Consider the following 24,419-nt stretch of genomic DNA (forward strand, 5'->3'; position numbering starts at 1 on the left):
TATCATTATTATTAATTGTTATTATTATTAATTTTTGTTATTACTGTTATTACTATTACTACTAGTACTGCTGTTTTTTCCTCGCGAAAGAACTTCGCATCAGCCCAAGGGGAAGAGAACGGCAGCGCATCCCTCTCCCCCCAGCTTAACCGCGGGCGCTCCCAGCCGATCGCCTTTTAGGGCTTTCCCGGCGGGACGGAGCTGCGGGGCGAGGCCCCACCCGGGTCCGCCCCCGCGATCACCCCGCCCCGCGCCGGCGCCCTGCTCCCGCTTTCGCTCAGCCCGGCCCCGCCGAGGGATGTCCGGCAAGGAAAGCGAGGGCGCCGCCGGGGAGGAAGGGGCTGAAGCGGATCAGGAGGAGGTGGTGGAGGTCCGCCTGGGCGATCGCCGCTTCCCTCCGGTGCGCAAGCGGTGCCTGATTGAGCAAAGCGATTACTTCCGCGCTCTCTACCGCTCGGGCATGCGGGAGGCGGCGGAGTCTTCCGCGGGGGGCGGCCGCTTGGCGGTGCAGCAGCTGTACGGCGGGCTGAGCGAAGCCGGCCTGGCTCGGGTGCTGCAGTTCATCGAGACGGCGCGGCTGGCCCCGGAGGAGCCGCCCGAGGAAGGAGCGCTGGCCGAGCTGGTGGAGGCCGCCTCTTTCCTGCAGGTGACGCCGCTGCTGCGCCTGCTGCGCTCCCGGGTGCGGCTGCCCAACTGCCTGGAGCTGCATCACCTGGCGCAGGTCTACGGGCTGCCCGAGCTGCGCGACGTCTGCCTGGATTTCATGGCCGGCCGTCTGCACCAGCTCCTGGCCCGGCCCGAAGCCCGCCTGCCCTGCCTGCTGCCCGACGACCTGGCGCGCCATCTCTGCCAGCGCCGCCACCGGGGGCGGCCGGCTCTCCTTCTCCTGGGCAGCTTCCCCGATCGGCCGCCGCTGCTGCGCTACGAGGAGGAGAAGCGGCGCTGGGAGCCGCTGCCGCCCGCCGAGCCGCCCGCCCACCTGCTGCAGGTGCGCGGCTTCGGCTGGGCTGCCTTGGACAACTACCTGTTCGTGGCCGGCGGCTACCGGTCCAGCAGCCAGGAGATCGCAGCCGCGCACCGCTACAACCCCTGGCTGAACGAGTGGCGCCAGCTGGCCTCCATGAACCAGAAGAGGTGAGGCAGGTCTGGTTGGATGAAAAGAAGGACTAGGGGTGACATGGCAGCAGTGTTCCAATATCTCAGGGGTTGCCACAAAGAAGAGGGAGTCAAGCTATTCTCCAAGGCACCTGAGGGTAGAACAAGAAGCAATGGGTGGAAACTAATCAAGGAGAGAAGCAACTTAGAACTGAGGAGAAATTTCCTGACAGTTAGAACAATTAATCAGTGGAACAGCTTGCCTCCAGAAGTTGTGAATGCCCCAACACTGGAAGTCTTTAAGAAGATGTTGGATAGCCATTTGACTGAAACAGTGTAGGGTTTCCTGCCTAAGCAGGGGGTTGGACTAGAAGACCTCCAAGGTCCCTTCCAAACACTGTTATTCTGAGCTTGGTGGGCATCCACTCTAATATCTGGCGTAGAATATCAATGAGCAGGTATGAGGTTATATGGAGAGTATATAGAGAATAAAATTCCTGTTCAAGTGTGTTTCTGGGGTTCTATGTAGAAACACATGGTATAGGTTCTCCTGCTTGAGCAGTGGGGCTGGACTAGAAGATCTCCAAGGTCCCTTCCATATTCTATTCCATTGCATTCCATTCTATTCTATAGTATTCTATTCCATTCCATTTCATATTTTCTATTCTATTCCATTCCATTTCATTCCATTCTACTCTATAGTATTCTATTCCATTCCATTTCATATTTTCTATTCTATTCCATTGCATTGCATTCTATTCTATTCTATTCTATTCTATTCCATTCCATTTCATATTTTCTATTCTATTCCATTCTATTCCAGTCTACTCTATAGTATTCTATTCCATTCCATTTCATATTTTCTGTTCTGTTCTGTTCTGTTCCGTTCCTATTCTATTCCATTCCATATTTTCTGTTCTGTTCCGTTCCGTTCCTATTCCTATTCCTATTCTATTCCATTCCATTCCATATTTTCTATTCTATTGTGTTTTGTTCTGTTCTGTTCCGTTCTGTTCCATTCCCATCCTATTGTCTCAAGATCAAAACCTGTCCTTTGGAAGGAGAGGTGCTGAAGCTCAAACACTTTGGCCACCTAAGGAGAAGAGAGTGGAAGTTCTGTGGACAGCTGGAGGAAAAATAGATTTGAGAAATGAATACTTCAGCAAGCACGGGAATTAATTAAAGGGCATAAGTACTGCAAAATCAGGCAGCAGCGGAAAAGAATTGTGCAAAGTGAAGTGTGTGTGTGTGTGTGTGTATGTATGTGTCCATCCCAATACTTTGTGAATGTGCCTGGAATGTTTTCATCAAACTTGCACAGAGGGCTGCTGAATAAAATTAAAAGATTTGTATTGCTCGCTCCCATCTGGCTATTTCCGGGCGGGAAATATTTCTGCCTTAACCTTCAATTTCTCCAAATGTCTTTTTTCCTAGAGCTAATTTTAAGCTCTTGGCCGTAAGTGGGAAATTATATGCTGTCGGGGGCCAATCCCTCTCCAGTGTTGAGTGTTACAACCCGGAGCAAGACGGCTGGACCTTTGTGGCCCCTTTACCAGCTCCCCTTGTGGAGTTCTCCGCCTGTGAATGCAAGGAGAAGATATATGTCATGGGAGGCTACACGCCGAGAGGTAAGACACAGCAGGGACTGCAGATAGCCGTACAGTCGCCAAAACCTCTACAGATAATCCTCAATTTTTATATACAAATTCTAGGACTAGGATTAGGACAGAATAGAATAGAATAGAACAGAACAGAACAATAATAATAGAATAGAATAGAACAGAGTTGGAAGCGACCTTAGAGGTCTTATAATCCAACCCCCTATTTCAGACAAATGATTGTCCAATCTCTTCTTAAAAACTTCTAGTGTTGGAGCATTCACAATTTCTGGAATACAATACAATACAACAGCAGAGTTGGAAGGGACCTTGGAGGTCTTCTAGTCCAACCCCCTGCCTAGGCAGGAAACCCTATACCGTTTCAGACAAACGGCTATCCAACATCTTCTTAAAGACTTCCAGTGTTGGGGCATTCACAACTTCTGGAGGCAAGCTGTTCCACTGATGAATTGTTCCAACTGTCAGGAAATTTCTCCTCAGTTCTAAGCTGCTTCTCTCCTTGATTAGTTTCCATCCATTGCTTCTCGTCCTGCCTTCTGGTGCTTTGGAGAATAGTTTGACTCCTCTTCTTTGTGGTAACCCCTGAGATATTGGAAGACTGCTATCATGTCTCCCCTAGTCCTTCTTTTCTCAAACTAGACATACCCAGTTCCTGCAACCGTTCTTCATATGTTTTAGCCTCCAGTCCCCTAATCATCTTTGTTGCTCTTCTCTGTACTCTTTCTAGAGTCTCCACATCTTTTTTACATTGTGGTGACCAAAACTGAATGCAGTACTCAAACTGTGGCCTTACCAACACTAATAAAGTGGTATGAACACTTCACCAGATCTTGATTCTATCTCTCTTTTTATGCAGCCCATAAGTGTGTTGGCTTTTTTGGCAGCTGCTGCACATGGCTGGCTCATATTTAAGTGCTTGTCCACTAGGACTCCAAGATCCCTCTCACGGTTACTACTATTGAGCAAGGTGCCACATATACTGTACCTGTGCATTTTGTTTTTCTTGCCTAAATATAGAACCTTACTTTTTTCACCATTGAATTTCATTTTGTTAGATAACGTCCAATGTTCAAGTTTGTTAAGATCTTTCTGTATCTTAAGCCTATCTTCTGGAGTATTGGCTATTCCTGCCAGCTTGGTGTCATCTGCAAATTTGATGAGTTCCCCATTTATCCCCTCATCCAAATCAATGATGATGTTGAAGAGTACTGGGCCTAAAACAGAGCCTTGGGGTACTTTACTGCATACTTCGCTAATTAGTTTGCTAATTGGTTCGTGACTCTCCGAGGCTCCTTGCCAAGTTTTGCAGATATCGGCCTGGCAGCTCTCCAAGCCAGATAAGTTTGTGAGTGTAAATCCTCCCTTGAAAGACTTTGCTGGATGGGAATGAGCAGAATTCTCAGTCAATGAATAAAAGGGTTTTTTGCCTGGACAAAGAGTTTGTTTCATGCTCTTGGGAAGCCTAGCTCAGAACACTTAGGAACCTCAATGTTGGCTTCCTTTGTGGTTGTAAGTTGAAGATTATCTTGCATTAAGTTTCTTTTCTCTATTGCAGACCGGAATCTGAATATCTGGGAATATTGTCCCATCTCTGACAAATGGACTAACTTTGAAACCTGTGGATTGCACATCCGCAAGCAGCAAATGCTATCAGTGGAAGAGACCATCTACATAGTGGGCGGCTGCAGCCATGACTTGGATGCCAACAAAAGATCCAGTCAGAATGAGGATATGTTAACTGTGCAGTCTTACAACGTGATTACCAAAGAGTGGCTCTACCTCAAAGAAAACACATCAAAATCGGGTCTTAACTTGACTTGCACTTTGCACAACGATGGGATTTACATCCTGAGCAGAGACATTATTTTGTCCACACGTTTGGAGCACCGGGTTCTTCTGAAATATAATATATTTTCAGACCGGTGGGAGTCGCTGAGAAATTTCCCCACCCCTGGACAGAACATGTTGATCTGTTCCTTGTATTTTCCAAATCTGATCTGAATTCCATTCGTCGCAGTACAGAGTTTTCTTCATCTGTTCACCTATTATTATTATTATTTTTTGCACAGTGGCTCCCAATGTCTGCCACTTTAAGATGCATAAGCTTCAACTCCCAGAATTCCCCAGCCCAGTCCACATGTCTTAAAAGTATCCAAGGCTGGGAAACACTGATTTGACTGAATGTTTAAGATACGATGCTCAAAATGTTACTATTGCAATTGATAACGTGGGAGGAGACAAAGGATAAATGGGTACAGATCAGAGGTGCTATTCAGTAGGTTCTTACCAGTTCTGGAAAACCAGTAGCGGAAGTTTGGAGAACTGGTAAATACAACTCTGACTGGCCCCGCCCCCATCTATTCTCTGCCTCCCGAGTCCCAGCTGATCAGGAGGAAATGGGGATTTTGCAGTATCCTTCCCCTGGAGTGGGAAGAGAATGGGGAATTTGCAGTATCCTTCCCCTGGAGTGGGGAGGGAATGGAGATTTTACAGTATCCCTCCCCCTGCCATGCTCACCAAGCCACACCCTGGTAGTAAAAAAAATTGAATCCCACCACTGGTACAGATGTGCACCAACCTGGCTTCATTGCAAAGGGTGCGAAACAAGAACTTTATTCACGTTGAAGTTAGCAAGCCTCTGCCGTTGGGTGCAGAGAAACGTATTCAACATCAGGGAAAATATTGTGAATAAATGTACTGTTTCCTATTGATGACATCATTTTCCGTCATACTTGAAATATTCTTCCACCGGCTTTTTCCAAAACATTTTGGCCGGAGAGGTCGAATAAGCGTCACCATGGATATAATTTTGGCTGGCGGCGGGATTAAAGCCACGGTGCTTTCTATGTCCATATCTTGACTTTATGGACAGAAGCCAACAGAGGTTGAATTGGAATAATTACTTTGAAAGTAGAAGGGGAATACCCTCTCGTGAGAATATCGTGATCGGGAAGAGCGAATTCTTTGAGCGAAAAAAAAGAAATGCCTCTTTTTTGGACTGAAAATTGTGACTAAACTGTGGTGTACTATAAACCTAAAACTATAAAGCTTCCCTTTGGAGATGGTTGCAGTGAGGTGGACCTCAAAAGTGAATTCGAATCATACGGTTGGAAGGGACCTGTGAAGTTTTCCAGTTCGGTGCTTTTCAAAAAGGGATCGCTTCCCTGTTATTCTGTATTCCGTTCTTCTTTCTAAATCCATTTAAAAAAAAAAAAATTCAAATTGCATTTTAGGGTAGAAGCTATCTGAACAAAAAAAAAAAATGGTCTGCAAATAAGCTTTCCCTTACCTCTTTATCCATCGTTTTAAGAAATAAAATACTACTGGTAAAACCACATGTTGCATTTGGGGTATTTTCATATAGGAGGTGCAACAAGCATATACACCTGTCTATGGAGATTCTCCATCCTCCACGTCAAGGTTGTCCCAAAGGTGCTTTTTTCAAGAGGCAACTGGACTTTCTGGTTTTCCTTTGAAAGGCGTTTCGCTTCTCATCCAGAGAAGCTTCTTCAGCTCTGGATGAATCAGAATCCTTCCATTTCCCCCACCATCCAGTCAGAACTGAAGAAGCTTCTTGGATGAGAAGTGAAACTTCTTCGAAGAAAAACCAGAAAGTCCAGCTTTGAAAAAAAGCACCTTTGGGACAAGCATCTTCATCTAAAACGCTATGGTTAAGACCACAACAGTTGTGACAAGCAGTTCTCAACAACCATTCAAAGTCACAACAGCCCTGAAAAAAAAAACTGGTCCTATGATTGGTCCACACACAACTGATGTAGCCTCCCGAGAGTCACATGATCAAAGTTTGGGCACTCCCAACAAGCAAAGTCGAGGGGGGGGGGGAAAGCCAGATTTGCTTAAGGAACGTGTGATGGACTTAACCACTGTTGCAAAAACGGTCACCAAATTGGGTGAGTGACTCCCTTAGCAATCGTCTTGCTTAGCAATGCAAATTCTGGTTGCAATTGTCATCGTAAGTTGAGGACTGTATGTCATTAGACAAACTTGGGAGAAATCTATTCCTCTTTCAGACCGATGTGCATTAAAGGTCTTGTTAAAAGCCAACCTCCCCCACCCAAAAAAATATTTAAAAAGTTTTTATTTTTTGCTACAAATTTTGACATATTTTATAAACAAAGTGTTGTCCGCCCCCCCCCCCTTAAAACATCCTCTCATATACATAATCCATTTTACATCATAGTTCTGTTTTCAATTTCAGCCGCATTATTTTCTTTCCATATTTTTCATCTTATATTTATTTTCCTTTTAATGCATAAACAATATCACTAATTGCTCCTTCAAACCAAATTATCATTTCATATATTTCATCTGTTGGTCTATTTTACTATAAGCAACATATATCCCCAAATTCAATTTTAACATAGCATTTAATTTAATTATCCACAATTAACAATGTTACTATAATTTCTTATATCTTAATTAACTGCATAACATTAACAATCTTCATACTATTCCCTTTAATCTATCTCTTTCCTCTTCCTCTAACTATTTTCTCTTGGGCTCTCAAAGAGTCCACTTCTCATTAATTTTCTTCTTTTCTCCCATTCTCCCATTCTCCTTTCTCCCTTCTTCTTCTTCATGATTATTATATTGTTTCTTCAAAATCCTTTTTCTCACTTTTAATTTTATTATTCTAGTAGTTTTCCCCAGGGTTTTTCCTAGTGTCTTCCCTTCCTTGCTATTTGTTTTTTTGTTTTTTGGGGACATTCCCCCTTGTCTACTTTTTTTAAAAAAAGGCAAAATAGCAAGGAAGGGAAGACAAAGGCAAAAAGTTGCTTTAACGTTTTGTGTATCTCAAAGAGCCAAAGGACATGACTGTTTGTGATGTTTTCGAATCACGGTGTTGGAGAAGGCTCTCGAGAGGTCCTTGGACTGCAAGCAGATCCCATCAGTCAATCCTAAAAGAAATCAAAACCCTGATTGTTCCTTGGAAGGACAGATCCTGAAGCTGCAGCTCAAATACTTTGGCTACCGCATGAGAAGAGACGACGAATTGGAGAAGACCCTGGTGTTGGGACAGATGGAAGGCCAAAGGAGGAGGAGATGGTTAGATAGGGTCATTGATGCAGTGCAGTGGTGGGATTCAAAAATTTTTACTGCCAGTTCTGTGGGCGTGGTTTGGTGGGCATGGCATGCCTTGGTGGGCGTGGCTAGGTGGGCATGGTAGGTGAAGGATACTGTAAAATCCCCATTTCCTTCCTACTCCAGGGGAAGGTTACTTCAAAATCCCCACTTCCTCCTGATCAGCTGGGACTTGGGAGGCAGAGAATAAATGGGGGCGGGGCCAGCCAGAGGTGGTATTTGCCAGTTCTCCAAACTACTCAAAATTTCCGCTACCGGTTCTCCAGAACTGGTCAGAACCTGCTGAATACCACCTCTGACGCAGTGGACATGGGTGCGGACAGCTTTAGGGAGGACAAGGGAATCTGGCATGGTCTATGGCAGGGGTGGAGAAGTATAAAAATGGCTGTATTTGGTGTATAAGATGCACCAATATTTCCTCGCTCTTTTCGGGGGGGGGGGGAAAGGTGAGTCTTATACTCCGAAAAATACAGTATTTGCATTTAAGGGTGAGGGAGCTGAAGGAACCCACCAATGGGATCCTGGAGATCACTGCATTCTCCAATACTTCCAAAATCAACCAAAGTGAAGGTGATGTCAAGTCACAAGGGTGCTGGCTGGAGAATTCTGGGAGTTGAAATTTTTAAGGTTGAGGAAAATTGCTCTGGAGCAGGGGTGTCAAACTCAAGGCCTGGGCCCCGGATCCGGCCTGTGGGGTGCTAAGATCTGGCCCGCAGGGCTGCCATGGAAACAGTGAAGGACTGGCCCACGGTGCCTTTGCCAGCGAAAATGGAGCTTGGGAGGGTTGCATGCGGCCCTTCTGCGCTCCATTTTGGCTGGCAGAGGGTTGCAAGAGGCCGTTGCAGCCAAAAATGGAGCTCGCGAGTGCCCTCAGCTTTTGCTGGCAGTGGGTTGCAAGAGGACGTCGCAGCCAAAAACGGAGTTCAAGAGCCCGTTTTCTCTGTCAGCGCTCTCAGGCCGTCACAGGCACCCCCGACATGAGTGACGTCGAGCCACGCTTCCCCTGCCTCCCGCTGAGGTCAAACACAACCCTGATGCGGCCCTCAATGAAATCGAGTTTGACACCTCTGCTCTAGGGAGTTTTTCTGGTGATCTTAATTCAACCCATTGTTGGCGAAAATATACCGTATTTTTCGGCCTATAAGACGCACCTTTTTCCCTCAAAAAAGAGGCCGAAAATCTGGGTGCATCTTATACACTGAATGCAGCATTTTTTTGCCTCCTGAAACCCCGCCCCCTTCACCAAAATGGCCGTGCATAGTTTGTAGGAGGCTTTCAGAAAACGGGGGGTGGAGAGGGCAGAAATGAGCAAAAAACGGGGCGCTTTTTGCTCATTTTTGGCCCACCCACCCACCCAGGAACACTCTACAAGCCTCCTAAGGGCTGTTCATGCCCTTTTTTTTTTTTTTTTTTAAAAAGGGCCCATTTTCGCAAAAAACAGGCTGTTTGGGGGAGGTTTGCAGAGGGGAAAAACTTTTTTTTTAAATTTGCCTCTTCAAAACTTTGGTGCATCTTATACTCCAGTGCGTCTTATACTCTGAAAAATACAGTAGTTGGGACAGAAAGCTCTTTCTTTTCTGTAAAGCCAAGAGTGTGAAGAATCTGTGATCACCCTCACAAATGACTCCCCTTCTCAAACCATTTATGGTTTCTTCTCCTGGAGCAGAACAATGGAAAAACTGAAGGGTTTAGTTGCTCTGTTTATTTTGTTTTAAGCTAGTGATTGCTACTGATTGCTGCCTTTGGTATTCTCTTCTCAACATATGTAAGTGGCTAGTTTATTTTTCCCAGAAGGGGGAAATGACAGAAGGTTAATAAATGTTTGCTTGGTTTAAATCAAGACTTGAACTTTGCCACCCCAGCGTGGACTTAAGAATCAGTTATATTTGACACGTTCCCAAGGAGAATGTGCCATAATGAATCATTCTCAGTATTCTTTGCAAGGCACATATGTCATATAAAACACACACACACACACACACACCACGCTGTGCCCTGGGGATTTCTTTTAAAGCTGTCCAAAATGTGTCAAATTAATGCAGAGCAGATTTGCAAAAGGGAAACCCACACATGAGATACTAACCTTGGTTAAAGGTAAAAATAAAGGTTCCCCTCGCACATATGCTTCTGACTCTAGGGGGCAGTGCTCATCTCTATTTCAAAGCCGAAGAGCCAGCGCTGTCCAAAGATGTCTCCGTGGTCAGGTGGCTGGCATGACTAAATGCCGAAGGTGCACGGAACGCTGTTCCCTTCCCACCAAAGGCGGTTCCTATTTTTCTACTTGCATTTTTTACGTGCTTTCCAACTGCTAGGTTGGCAGAAGCTAGGACAAGTCACGGGAGCTCACTCCGTTACGCGGCGCTAGGGATTCGAACTACTGAACTGCCGACCTTCTGATCGACAAGCTCAGCGTCCTAGTCACTGAGCCACCGCGTCTGGGTTAAGAAGGGTTTAAGATGCCCGTAGTTCCAAAAATATCCAAAAGATGGCTCCCAATCCCCACCATAGCACAGTGAAGAAGCTGAGAAGAAAACAGAAGGGGGAAATCTTAAATATTGCTTGTTGTTAAATCTGAGTCAAAAGTTGGGTGCTGGTTACTGTTGGAGGCTTTTTGTTCTTGCGAGCTGAAAGTGCATGCACGCATGTACGACAGTGCCCATGCGTGTCCGCACCAATAACACAATGTGTGCGTGACCCCCCCGCATGCCCCGTCCCACCTGTGCATGCATGCATGACCCCTCCGCGCTCTCCCCCCCCCTGTAAAATGGGGCAAAGCCCACTTAACAAGTGTCTTGCTTCGCTATGAAATTTAGGGGGCTCCGGGACAGTCATAAGTCGAGGACTTCCTGGAGTGTGCACACTTTTGGGCCAACAAGAGCTAGAAAAGCTTATGAAACGGGGTTCATTTCAAATGATGCTATGGAGATTCTCAGTCATCCAGGTCAAACCGGTAGTAAAAAATATTAGCAACATTCCCCCCCCCCCCCCCCTGGACCCGACCGGTGGACTGGAGCAGATTAAACTCTGATTTTTTTGGGAGGGGGGTGTTACTGATTAGATAGATTTGTTGTTATAGAAAGGGCTGGTTTAAACTATTACACAAGTTGACATTTGATGTTAAGGCCTTATTCTACTGCACCAAAGGGAGTCAGAAGTCAATGCCTTTTCTTTCTTTCCCCCCCACTTTTCTTTCCTCGCTTTTCTTATTTCCCTTCCCTCTTATTCCTATTATTTACTTCTGTATTTTCTTTGTGTGCTACATAATGAACTAATAAAAATGCTTTAAAAAGAAGAAAAAGAAAAGAAAAAGCACCTTTGGTGTTGTGGCCCATCAGTGGCCAATGGAGCTGGCAGCAGATTCGGACAGTGAGGAGGTTGGGGAGGAACATGGGCCAGTCCTGGAGTCTGGGGAAGGCTCTGATGAGGGCTCTGTGTCGGAGGCAGAGAGAGGGCCAGAGCCGTATGCCCCAGTTATCAGCTGCCTTCAGAGTCAGACAACAGTGAGGCAGACAAACAGCTGGAGCCTGTTCCCAGGGTGCGCATGCGCAGAGTTGCCAGACAAAGGGAACAGCTAAAGAACAGGGGTCGACTTCGGAGTAAGGCCACAGGTGGACGATGAACGCCCCCTCCCAGAGGAAATAGAAGAGGAGCGAAAGGAGAGTGGAGTTTGCAGGAGGCAATTAGTTCGTTTAATTGGTTCGTGACTCTCCAAGACTCCTTGCCAAGTTTTGCATATATCATCCTGTCAGCTCTCCAACCCAGATAAGGTCTGTGACCGTAAATCCTCCCTTGAAAGTCTTTGCTGGATTCACAGTCGATGAATAAAAGGGGTTTTTGTTGGGACAAGGAGTTTACTTCATGCTCTTGGGAAGCCTCGGTCAGAACATTTTGGACATTCCAAATGGCGGTAAAACACAGACTCTAATTTTTGAAAATAATCTTCCCCACAGCAACCAGAAGGCAGAGTTATTAAAAGAAGAGGAGCCTCTGTCAGGAGGGAGAAAATCCTATCTCTATTGAGACATTATGGATGAAACCAAACAAGCCCTGGGCTTGAACATTTTCCAGACAGTTCTCCATCCCTGGGCAGTGACTAAGGGAACCCCACCCTGTTGAGATTTCCCCCCACTGGATGAAGTCATCTCCACATTTGTGGAAAACCGCTACCGACTCTAGGAGGTGAGCAAGTGTGAAAGATCCTCCTTGCCTCTTCTCTGTGTCTCTTCTGCACCTCCATAACTGTCTGGTTTGGTTCTGCAACCCAACAAGACAGACACGGACTTCAGAGAACAATCAGAACTGCAGAAAAAACATTGGCTACCAACCTGCCTTCCATTGAGGACCTGTATACTGCACAAGTCAAAAAGGGGGCTGGGAAAATATTTACAGACCCCTCGCATCCTGGACATAAATAGTTTCAACTCCTACCCTCCAAACGATGCTATGGAGCTCTGCACACCAGAACAACTAGACACAAGGACAGCTTTTTCCCCGAACGGCATCACTCTGCTAAACAAATAATTCCCTCAATACTGTGAAACCATTCACTAAGGCTGTCTTACTATCACTATTAGTCTTCTCATCCTTCCTATCGCCCATCTCCTCCCACTTATGACTGTATGACTGTAACTTTGTTGCTTGTATCCTTACGATTTACGTATATTGATTGTTCTCTAGTATGATTTAATTACTTATTTGTATCCTATGACTATCAATAAATGTACCTTATGATTCTTGACAAATGTATCTTTTCTTTTACGTATACTGAGAGCATATGCACCAAAGACAAATTCCTTGTGTGTCCAATCACACTTGGCCAATAAAGGATTCTATTCTATTCTATTCTATTCTATTCTATTCTATTCTATTCTATTCTATTCTATTCTATTCTATTCTATTCTATTCTATTCTATTCTATCCATTCCATTCCATTCCATTCCATTCTATATTCTATTCTATTCTATTCCATTCCATTCCATTCCATTCTATATTCTATTCTATTCTATTCTACTCCATTCTATGTTCTATTCTGTTCTGTTCTATTCTATTGTATTCTATTCTATTTTATTCTCACTTGAATCAGCCAGACACAGACAAGGACACAAATTAGGAGCTGTCCCAGGATAGGGCAGAGGTACAAGGGAGAGGCTTCTAATCCTTTGTTCTCAACCGTAGGTCATCACAGAGTCTTTCTTGTGTTGGAAGAAATATCCATCTGAGTTCAGTTCCAAGTGGAGAGAAAGACACTGGAAACATGGAGGCTGGTTGGAATAGAATAGAATAGAATAGAATAGAATAGAATAGAACTCTTTATTGGCCAAGTGTGATTGGACACACAAGGAATTTGTCTTTGGTGCATATGCTCTCAGTGTACATAAAAGAAAAGATACATTTGTCAAGAATCATAAGGTACCTTTATTGATGGTGGACAAGGCAATGGACAAGAAGGTAGTACATGAAGGAATGGGTGGAAATTGAGCAAGGAGAGAAGCAACTTAGAACTAAGGAGAAATTTCCTGTTAGAACAATTAATCAGTGGAAAGACTTGACTTTAGAATTTGTGGGTGCTTTGTTACTGGAGGTTTTAAAGAAGAGATTGGACATCCATTTGTCTGAAATGCTACAGGTCTCCAGCTTGAGTAGGGGATTGGACTATACCAGGGGTCGGCAACCTTAAACACTCAAAGAGCCACAAAGGTCCTAACCGGAAGCCCCCACCCCATTCAATTCTGGAACTGATCAGAAGTCCTGTTCCCCCACCATAAAGTCTCCTCCTAGCACGGCATCCTTTTTCCTCTGCCAACCGGAAGTCCAGTCCCCCCACCATAGAGTCTCCTCCTAGCGCGGTGTCCTTTTTCCTCTACCTGTCCTAACCGAAAGCCCTATCAATTGTGGAGCTGACCGGCGACAGGGAGCCGCAGCAGAGGGATAAAAGAGCCACATGTGGCTCCAGAGCCACGGGTTGCCGATCCTTGGACTATACAGATACATGTTGTTGTCTGACTTGCAAGACTCTTGACCATCCCCAGAAGAAGTGGAAGGCTAGAGATCAAGTCAAGGAGTTCAAGAAGAACAATATCTTTGTGCCCCAAAGCCCCAATTTCCACTCTCTAGAGAACCCACACTATACGATTTGCCAGCCTAGAGAACAGTCCCTTTCAATTTTAAAACATTAATTACAGAGAAGATTCATCAAAAAACAAACAAACCCCATCACTTACGGCCTACTCAGTTAGTTTTACGTGTATCTTCGTGTCATGCCAGCCAATTAATTTATGTTTAGGTTAGCTGATCTATCTTGCTAGCCGTTGATCATAATTAAATTTAATAAAAAAAATAAGCCGGTTCACCTGACTTTAGAAGATGGGAAAGTAGATAATTAAACAGTAATAGTTTAAGCAGATCAAGTTTCAAAATATTCCTCCAGTTGAAAACCTGGTGCTAGCAAGTTTGTTCAAACATGGAAAGAACGAAATTCTTCAGAGTGAGGCAGAATTGGTGGAGAAGGTGTGCCCTTCAATCTTGGTAGTGCATTTATGTACTCGCAATCTTTTGCAGTTGTGAGAACATACCACTTCTATTTCCTTTAACCTCTGGCTATTTTTCACTGCAGTTCCAACTGCTTTTCACAAAAATATTGAACATGGGAGATTAAGGAAAATATGGCACAGGGAAACCAACCCATTGTGTTTTTTGCCCCTTAAGAAGAGGTTGGACAATCATTTGTCTGAAATGGTGTAGGTTTTCTTCTTGACTAGGGGGTTGGACTAGAAGACCTCCACAGTCCCTTCCATCTTTGTTACGCTGTTATTCTTTTAAAGCTATCCAGTCTATACGAAGCAACATTTTTGTGCAATTGATCAGAGCTTTCATTTCCAGGCATTGGACTTAAAGATGACCAAACAATTTTTCTGTCTTAAGCATAGACCCTGCAGTGCCTTATTCTGTCACTCTCTGGCTAATTTAGTACAGGTAGTCCTCAACTTATGACCGCAATTGAACCTAAAATTTCTGTTGCTAAATGAGACATTTGTTAAGTGAATTTTGTTCCATTTTATGACCTTTCTTGCCACAGCTGTTAAGTGAATGTTGTAATACGGTAATGTTGTAATATGGATTTTTTAAAATATTGTAAGCTGTCCATAAATACCTACGTATATGTAAATTTGACAGCTATATAAATTTGTTTAATAATGATAGATAGAGATAGAAAATAGATAGTTGATAGATAGATGGTAGGTAGGTAGGTAGGTAGGTAGGTAGGTAGGTAGGTAGGTAGATAGATAGATAGATAGATAGATAGATAGATAGTAGATAGATAGATAGATAGATGATGATGATAGATAGATAGATAGATAGATAGATAGATAGATAGATGATAGATAGATAGATAGATGATAGATAGATAGATAGATAGATAGATAGATAGATAGATAGATGGTAGATAGATAATAGATAGATAGATAGAATAGATGGATGATAGATAGATGGTAGATAGATAATAGATAGATGATAGATAGATAGATAGATAGATAGATAGATAGATAGATAGATAGAATAGATAGATGATAGATAGATAGATAGATGGTAGATAGATAATAGATAGATAGATAGATAGATAGATAATAGATGATAGACAGATAGATAGATCAATTGTTAGATAGATAGATAGATAGATAGATAGATAGATAGATAGATAGATAGATAGATGGTAGATAGATAATAGATAGATAGAGAATAGATGATAGACAGATCAATTGATAGATAATAGATAGATGGATAGATCGATAATAGATAGATAGATAATAGATTGACAGATCAATATTTTGACAGATAATAGTCGATAGTTGATATATTGATAGATAGATAATAGATAGATAGATAGATAGATTTAGATAGATAGATAATAGATCAATAGATGGATAGATAATAGATAGATGATAGTTGATAGATGATAGATAGAAAGATAATGGATGGATGGATAGATAGATGATAATTGATGATAGTTGATAGGTAGATGATAGATGATAGATAGATAGATAGATAGATAGATAGATAGATAGATAGATAGATAGATGATACATGATAGATAGAGATAGATATGCCACCATAAACCCACACAGCTCTCCTCCTACAATCTCCCCAAACACAGCAGCCTTCATTGTACATTGCACAATTTTCCCAGCAAGGCTGTACGTGGCTGTTCTTTCAGTTTGGGGAAGATCTCCTGAATGAGGTGAAACGTTCTTGAGTTTGGCCCATTTGGGGATGTGATCAAGCTGAGGCATCTGATGACTCCAGCAACATCCCTGGGCGATGCCTTCCCCAAAGGGGAATCTACCGAGGAAGATTCAAGGCGTCTGAATGTGAAAGTGGGGCGATCGTGGTGGTAGCCCAGTCTGGCAATCTGATTTCTGTAACTCCATTGTGGTGGAGAGCAATTCCAGGAGACACAACAAGCCTTCACTGCCCTTCAACATCTTCTGGTCGGAGATCTTCAGTGGCAGTGAAATATTTTGACTGGGGGAAAAGTGAAGCATTGATGCTGAGGCTGTTGATATATTGTGACCTTCCTCCAGAGTCAGCCACCCTGGAGATCTTGCTCATGTTGTTAGTGCATCTTCGTTTCTGGCACTAAAGTTACAGGGAAGGTCTGAGACCTCCACTTTTTCCATCTCTTGAACCTTTCAGCCTTCCAGAAATTTCTTTTTTCAAAGGTGGGTTGATTTGCTCCAGATAGATGGGGGCAGGAGGAGGGAAATCAACCATTCACTTAGGGTTAAAAAGTACCCTCCAAAACCAGCATAGAGGCTTAATTCTTCTCTATGACATAAGGTAAAGGTTCCCCTCGCACATATGTGCTAGTCGTTCCCGACTCTAGGGGGCAGTTCTCACCTCTGTTTCAAAGCCAGCACTGTCCAAAGACGTCTCCGTGGTCATGTGGCCAGCATGACAAAATGCCGAAGGCGCACGGAACGCTGTTACCTTCCCACCAAAGGTGGTTCTTATTTTTCTAATTGCATTTTTTTACATGCTTTTGAACTGCTAGGTTGGCAGAAGCTGGGAGAAGTAACGGGAGCTCACTCTGTTACGTGGCACTAGGGATTCGAACTGCCGAAGTGCCGACCTTTCTGATTGACAAGCTCAGCATCTTAACCGCTGAGCCACCACATCCCTTATCTCTGACAGTCTGATCAGACAAGATCAAACCAGTCAGATGGGCTTCCAGTTTACTCTATATATTCACTCTTTCATTTGCAACTCTTTCATTTATGTTAGAGGCACCTGCCGGAAGATTCAGCGGTGTATAATTGTATTGTCAGGACTTTAAATTAGAGGAAGAATTTGAGACAATGTTGACTTTTAAAAGTAAACTATCCTTGGTATTAAAAGTGCCTTAGAAAGAATGAGGAGCTTGATTTAGCTACTATGGGAAGAGTAGGAACAACAGGACTTAAGAGTTAAGAGCTCCAGACCGTCGAGATATGAAATTGGGTGAACAATTTTAGGGAAATCACTGCCTGCACTTGTGGCTTTCATGGACCATGGCCAAATTGGGAGGAAAGACAGTCTGATCACATGAGGAGTGAGACACAAGAACCACAAATGCATGTGAAATCATGGTTTCTTCTTGACTCTTTATTTCAGACATTCAGTACTCAAGCTTTCAGTACTCAAGATTCCCAGACAAATAAAAAGGAAATATATAACTCACCATAAAGTTGCCAAATTTGAAAAAACAGTAACCTATACTCAATCTTCATTGATATATTGCAACTCATTTTGGGGAGGAAACTCCTGAAGTTGGTGTTGGAGTTGTTGGTACATTTCCTATAGCTCTGTCTAACTAGATTGCCCTGACTGATGAAGCTGCTTGGATCAGCAGCGAAATGTCTCAAACGAGCAAGCAAAAGAGAATGTTGGAGAATAGAGAAACGGGGGTTACTCCTAGACAAACTCGCAAAGTTGCAAAAGGAGGAACGGAAAAACGGGTGTTAGTCCTAGACAAACCAGAATCAATTCAACCTTCAGACAACTTTACCTCGATGATTGAAAATCTTTGTCGGCATACCGAGTTATGCCGTAATGTGCAGCCTTTAATGTGTCTCTTTCAGGTTTATGCTTGTTTCCCCCCCCCCCCCCCGAAGAGTAGCAATGAAATATTGTTTGTTGGGATTCCCCTATGTTCTTCCTTGAAAACTCATTGCTAAGTTTGCTCTGCCTTCCATTTCCTTTCCCTCCTATCAACAGTCGTCAAAATCATGGGATTATTTTCTCAACAGAAATCTCTCTCCCTGTTGTGATTTGCATTTTGCATTATTTAGTGTCCCACGAAAAGCTGAACTTTTCCATTTCCTCTCTTTTCAAAGAAATGCAATTTTGAAAAGACTCTTTGGAGCCTTTAGGAATCTTTCATGTCTATGCAGTTTGCGTTTTCTTAAAATCAAGAATCGCAGACATCAAGCGGCTCAAAAAGAAGAGACATTATTGTGTTCCCACGATAAAATGTGAATTGATTCCTGCCGAGTATTTTACTTCTCATAAAACTGTCCACAGGATTCAGTGTGCTTGCTCACTTTCTCTGCCCCCTTCCTAGAAAAAAAAATCTCGTAACAACGGATGGAAATGGGAAGAAAAAAAGAAAGAGCTCTTGGTCTGGATGAGTTTGATGATAGGACAAGAATTTGAAATAGCAAGATTTTGATCACAGGGAATATTATCATCCAGAATTGGGGTATGTTGTTGTTAGTTGTGAAGTTGTGTCCGACCCATCGCGACCTCATGGACAACGTTCATCCAGGCCTTCCTGTCCTCTACCATCCTCTGGAATCCATTTAAACTCACACAGACTGCATCAGTGACTCCATCCAGCCACCTCATTCTCTGTCGTCCCCTTCTTTTGCCCTCAATCTTTCTTGAGTTGCTCAAGAAAGATTGAGGGCAAAAGAACTCTTGGGTTGCTACAATGGTCTTAAATGTGAAAAACGGCCAAGATAGAAAAATGGGGCAAAATTCACCTAACAACTATCCTACTTAGCAACAGAAATTCTGGGCTTAATTGTGGTTGTAAGTCAAGGGCAACCACAATTGTAGTTTTAAGTCTGAGCTCATTTGTAGTTGTAAGTCTGGGCTCAATTGTGGTTGTAAGTCTGGGCTCAATTGTGGTTGTAAGTCTTATAACCACTCAATTGTGGTTGTAAGTCTTATAACCACTCAATTGTGGTTGTAAGTCTTATAACCACTCAATTGTGGTTGTAAGTCTTATAACCACTCAATTGTGGTTGTAAGTCTTATAACCACTCAATTGTGGTTGTAAGTCTTATAACCATTCAATTTTGGTTGTGAGGGCAGCCACAATTGTGGTTGTAAGTCTGGGCTCAACTGTGGTTGTAAGTCTTACAACCATTCAATTGTGTTTGTAAGTTGAGGACTACCTATATCTACAATGTACTTACATTGCAATGTAATGTGTTACATTGCACTCACTACCAGGAGGAATGTAATGCATTACATGGCACTGACCACCAGGTGGCAGTACACAATTAGTTTCATCCTCCTTGGAAGTTGTCAGATGTTTTGAGCTGGATCTTACTCCAGGAGATCATGCAAATAATACAAAATTCTATCATTTGCATCTAATTCAGTGGTGGGTTCTGGATTCCATTGCAACCGGTACGGTGCATTGAGGCTGGGCGTCCAACACATGAACCCGCACATGCGTACTTACCGCCTGTGATGCTCTGCGATGCCTCGCGATGCTCCGCGACACCTCGTGATGCTCCAGCTGCTCAGCGGAGCATCGCGCAGGCGCCGTACTCTCTGTGCATGTGCGCAGAAGCCCCGAACAGCTCAAATACCGGTAAGGAGCACGGGTGGGCAGATGGGCCCTCTGGAGCACCATACTGGAACGGTACCTGGTACTCCTAGCAGGCACCGGTTCGCCCATACCGGGCCGTACCGGTTGAAACCCACCACTGATCGAATTCGTGTCCTTTGCATTCTGGTGCAAACAATGTCCCTTTTGTTCCTCTGGCTGCCCAGGGCCACCATCACAAACAATGCTTCTCATCGAATTTTGAGTTTGAGGACGTCCAGAAAAAAATCCGATACAAAATGATTTAAAATAAAATCAGTTTTAAAAAATCCCTTGGAAAAGCCCTTGTAGATGGAGAAGGAAGGGAAAGCAAGGCCCATTATAAAGAGGCTACAACACCTGTGTTCACATAATGGATTACAGTACAGGCAGTCCTCAACTTACATCAGTTCCTTTAGTGGCCGAAGTTACAACAGCACTGAAAAAAGGGACTTATCGCTGTTTTTCACACCTATAATTGCTGCAACATCTCCACAGACACATGATCAAAATTCGGACGCTTGGCAACTGAGTCGTATTTATGACGGTTGCAATGTCCCTGGGGTCATGCGATCATATTTTGAGACCTTCTGGCAGAAAAGTCCACGGAGAAGCCAGATTCATTTAACAACTGTGCTACTAACTCAACGACTGCAGGGATTTGCTTAAATCGCTGTGGCAAGAAAGGTTATAAAAAGCGGGCAAGACCCACTTAACTGTCTTGCTTAGCAACAGAAATTCTGCACTCAATTGCCGTCATAAGTTGAGCACGACCTGTAACCCATAATATTAATTGTTATTCAAATCACTAAGCCCAAGGTGCCCAAGGTTTATTCAACCCATTAGAGCAGGGGTGTCAAACTCAAGGCCCGCGGGCCGGATGCGGCCCACAGGGTGCTTAGATCTGGCCCACAGGGCCACCCTGGAAACAGCCAAGGACCAGCCCGCGGTGCCTCTGCCAGTGAAAACGGACCTCGGGAGGGCCATGCGCAGCCCTCCCCAGCTTAATTTTCACTGGCAGAGTGCTTGGGCCGCCACAGGGCACCCCTGACATGAGTGACATCATGCTGGCCAAGCCCCCTAGCCGCCCACTCCTTGAGGTCAAACACAACTCTGATGCGGCCCTCAATGAAATCAAGTTTGACACCCCTGCATTAGATGGTTTTTGAGATCACAACCAGATCAGTAGTGGGTTCCTACCGGTTTAGACCGATTCGGCCAAACCAGTAGTAGCTTGGCAGCCTGGGTCACTGGAACTAGCAGCGACCCAGGCCTGCCACACCCCCGAACTGGTTCTCCCGGTGGCACCATAGAGCACCGCCATGTTGTTTTTGCTTCTGTGCATGCACAGAGCAATTTTAGTTGTGCTGCGCGTGTGTGCCCAGCATGCCCCTGAGCAAACCGTCAATAGTCTCTGCCAGAAGTCAGCCCTGGACCAGATGAATCCTCTGAATCTACAGGAGCCCTGAGTAGATTATATTTTGGAAATAACATTCTCATTTGACTGGAGCAGCAGATAATCCAAATCAAATAATGGCTGAAGACCTTCAGTTCGACAACAATTGCTCATTTTATTCAGAATTAAGCCGATACAGAGACTAATTGATCTGCTTCACTGAGTAGTAGGTCTCACTCTCAGCTACTGTTGGGCCTTCTAGAAAAGAACGGTGATTAGGCTCACATTACACTACATTGTGCCATGATCCTGGCCAAAATTCAGAAGTGGAAAAAAACTGAAAGAGGCCAAGAAAGGATTAACATGCTCAGTTGGCATGAAGTCGTAAACTGTTGGAGGAAAAAAATAAATAACCACAGGAGCCCTGGGTGGAAGCGAAGTAAATGAACTGGTCCATGATCAGAAGCCCTCAACATTGCAACATTTTTGTTGTTGCTTCATTTTCCCTTATGTCTTTTTTGTCACTGTGTTTTTATGTATTACACACCTAGACACTTGATTAGGGCAGAAGGACAGGGGGATGTAGACAGAATTGCAGGAAAGTAAGTGGGGAGAATCCGTAGCAAATTATCCTTGCAAGTTAGAGGAGGAGAAGGAGAAGAAGGACAAAGAGAAGGAGAAGGAAAAGAAGGAGGAGAAAAGAAGATGAAGATGAAGAAGAAGAAGAAGAAGAAGAGGAGGAGGAGAAGAAGAGGGAGGAGGAGGAGGAGGAGGAGGAGGAGAAGAAGAAGAAGAAGAAGAAGAAGAGGAGGAGGAGGAGGAGGAGGAGGAGAAGAAGAAGAAGAAGAGGAGGAGGAGGAGGAGGAGGAGGAGGAGGAGGAGGAGAAGAAGAAGAAGAAGAAGAAGAAGAAGAGGAGGAGGAGGAGGAGGAGGAGGAGGAGGAGGAGGAGGAGGAGGAGGAGGAGGAGAAGAAGAAGAAGAGGAGGAGGAGGAGGAGGAGGAGGAGGAGGAGGAGGAGGAGGAGAAGAAGAAGAAGAAGAAGAAGAAGAAGAAGAAGAAGAAGAAGAAGAAGAAGAAGAAGAAAAAGAAAAAGAAGAAGATGATTACTGAATGTAAGAATTTAAGAAAAGTTGAGTGGGCATGAGTCTACAGCTGTGTCATGCAGTGATAATACCCTGAAAACAACATTTGCAATAAGTGTAACAGCATTTGAAGCAGTACTTGAATAAACAGGCAAAGTTCTGGAGCCCAGAAAGAATGAAGATTTATTCGATGAAAAGGAAAATAAAAAAAATAGGGCACTACAATAGAAACTGATGGATGAAAACCACTCTGTATAAGGAACAGAATCAAACAGAAAATCCAGCTGAGACGATGAGAATGAGAAGCACAAGTGTATTGTTTAGGGTTGTAAATACTGTGTAAACTAATTTGCGGCTCGTTGACTGTCAATAAAAAACAAGACAAGCAGAAACCAGAGGCAGAAAAGATATTTTGCACCACTGGAACTCAGAGAGTTCAAAGTCTTGCAGATGAAAAGGATTTGGACTTCTGACTGTGGACATCTAAAGGACTATGAGAAGACCAAGAGAAGAACTGTGGTCATTGAGCAATGAGAACACAGACTGAATGTTCTGGCCAGATCTTCAATTCTGCTGCTTGCCAGGAGTAGGGGTAAGAGATACGACAACCACAATGTCATGTCCACCAAGAAAGAGGCAGAAAGGCAGGGCAAGTGATACTACAAAGATTCAACATGGACTCTGAAGAAGCAAGGATCTCATCCATTCTTCCAATCCATAGAAAAGGAGCCAATTGGGAAAATAAGTCTACTGCGTATTAATAATATAAATAGTGTTGCTGGGAATTTAACAGATTAACAGAGTTGGATGCAGAGGTGGCATTCAGCCGGTTCGGACCGGTTTGAGCGAACCGGTAGCTTTGACAATGAGCTGGCCCCGCCCACCTGGCCGTCCTCTATCCTGTCCTATATTTCCTGCTTTCTAGCTCATCTCAATTGTGCGGCAGAGCTGGATTCCCCTCCAGCTGTTTTACTTACTGTTGCCGATTTGGAAGATAAGCAGCTGAGCTTCTAAATGCTCCATTTTCAGTGCTGCATGCACACACATGCATGTGAAGCACATGCTCACTGAACTGGTTGTTAAACTGGCAGCATTCCACCACTGGTTGGAAGGGACTTTGGAGGTCTTCTAGTATAACCCCCTGTTCAAACAGGACACCCTACACCATTTCAAGCAAGTGGTTGTCCAATATAAGAGCCGAGGTGACACAGCAGTTAGAGTGCAGCACTGCAGGGTACTTCAGCTGACTGCTAGCTGCAGTTTGGCAGTTCAAATCTCACCAGGCTCAAGGTTGACTCAGGCTTCCGTCCTTCCGAGGTGAGTAAAATGAGGATCTAGATTTTTTTGGGGGGAATATGCTGACTCTGTAAACAACAGGTACAGTATAGGTGGTACCTTGCTCAACAGTAGTAACTGTGAAAGGGATCTTGGAGTCCTAGTGGACAACCATTTAAACATGAGCCAGCAGTATGCCGCAGCTGCCAAAAAAGCCAACACAGTTCTAGGCTGCATCAACAGAGGGATAGAATCAAAATCATGTGAAGTGTTAATGCCACTTTATAATGCCTTGGTAAGGCCACACTTGGAATACTGCATCCAGTTTTGGTCACCCCGAGATAAAAAAGATGTTGAGACTCTAGAAAGAGTGCAGAGAAGAGCAACAAAGATAATGAGGGGACTGGAGGCTAAAACATATGAAGAACGGTTGCAGGAACTAGGTATGTCTAGTTTAATGAAAAGAAAGACTAGGGGAGACATGATAGCAGTCTTCCAATATTTCAGGGGTTGCCACAAAGAAGAGAGAGTCACGTTATTCTCCAAAGCACCTAAGGGTAGAACAAGAAGCAATGGGTGGAAACTAATCAAGGAGAGAAGCAACTTAGAACTGAGGAGAAACTTCCTGACAGTTAGAACAATTAATCAGTGGAACAGCTTGCCTCCAGAAGTTGTGAATGCTCCAACACTGGAAGTCTTTAAGAAGATGGTGGATAGCCATTTGTCTGAGACGGTATAGGTTCCTGCCTAGGCAGGGGGTTGGACTAGAATACCTCCAAGGTCCCTTCCAACTCTGCTATTGTATTGTATTATAAATCGCTTAGAGAGGGCTGTAAAAGCAATGTGAAGCTATATACAAGTCTAAGTGCTATTGTTATTGTTATCTGTTCTTGAAAATGTCCAGCGATGGAGCACTCACAATTTCTCCAAAGAAAGATTTGGTTATCATCATCCCAGACAAATGGTTTTTCCAATCTCTTCTTAAACCCTCTGGT

At 44.0% G+C, this 24,419-nt stretch overlaps 1 protein-coding gene across 1 annotated transcript; it reads left to right on the forward strand.

Annotated features, from left to right (window-relative positions):
* The first annotated feature begins 289 nt into the window (after window positions 1-289).
* On the forward strand, window positions 290-6,781 carry KLHL42 (kelch like family member 42). The gene is made up of 3 exons (XM_081957992.1): window positions 290-1,134; window positions 2,530-2,723; window positions 4,270-6,781. Exons 1-3 carry the CDS (start codon window positions 299-301, stop codon window positions 4,713-4,715), a joined length of 1,476 nt encoding a protein of 491 aa, XP_081814118.1. The 5' UTR covers window positions 290-298; the 3' UTR covers window positions 4,716-6,781.
* The last annotated feature ends 17,638 nt before the right edge of the window (window positions 6,782-24,419 follow it).

The sequence above is a fragment of the Natrix helvetica genome (genome assembly GCF_964273705.1).
Source record: "Natrix helvetica genome assembly, chromosome: 6".
Classification (NCBI taxonomy): domain Eukaryota; kingdom Metazoa; phylum Chordata; class Lepidosauria; order Squamata; family Natricidae; genus Natrix; species Natrix helvetica.

Bases quoted from the DNA above. Each gene is read 5' to 3' on its own strand.
- KLHL42 (XM_081957992.1), top strand. From the start codon at position 299: ATGTCCGGCAAGGAAAGCGAGGGCGCCGCCGGGGAGGAAGGGGCTGAA. The intron at 1,135-2,529 runs GTGAGGCAGGTC...CTTTTTTCCTAG, and splicing joins GCCTCCATGAACCAGAAGAG to AGCTAATTTTAAGCTCTTGG. The intron at 2,724-4,269 runs GTAAGACACAGC...TCTCTATTGCAG, and splicing joins GGGAGGCTACACGCCGAGAG to ACCGGAATCTGAATATCTGG.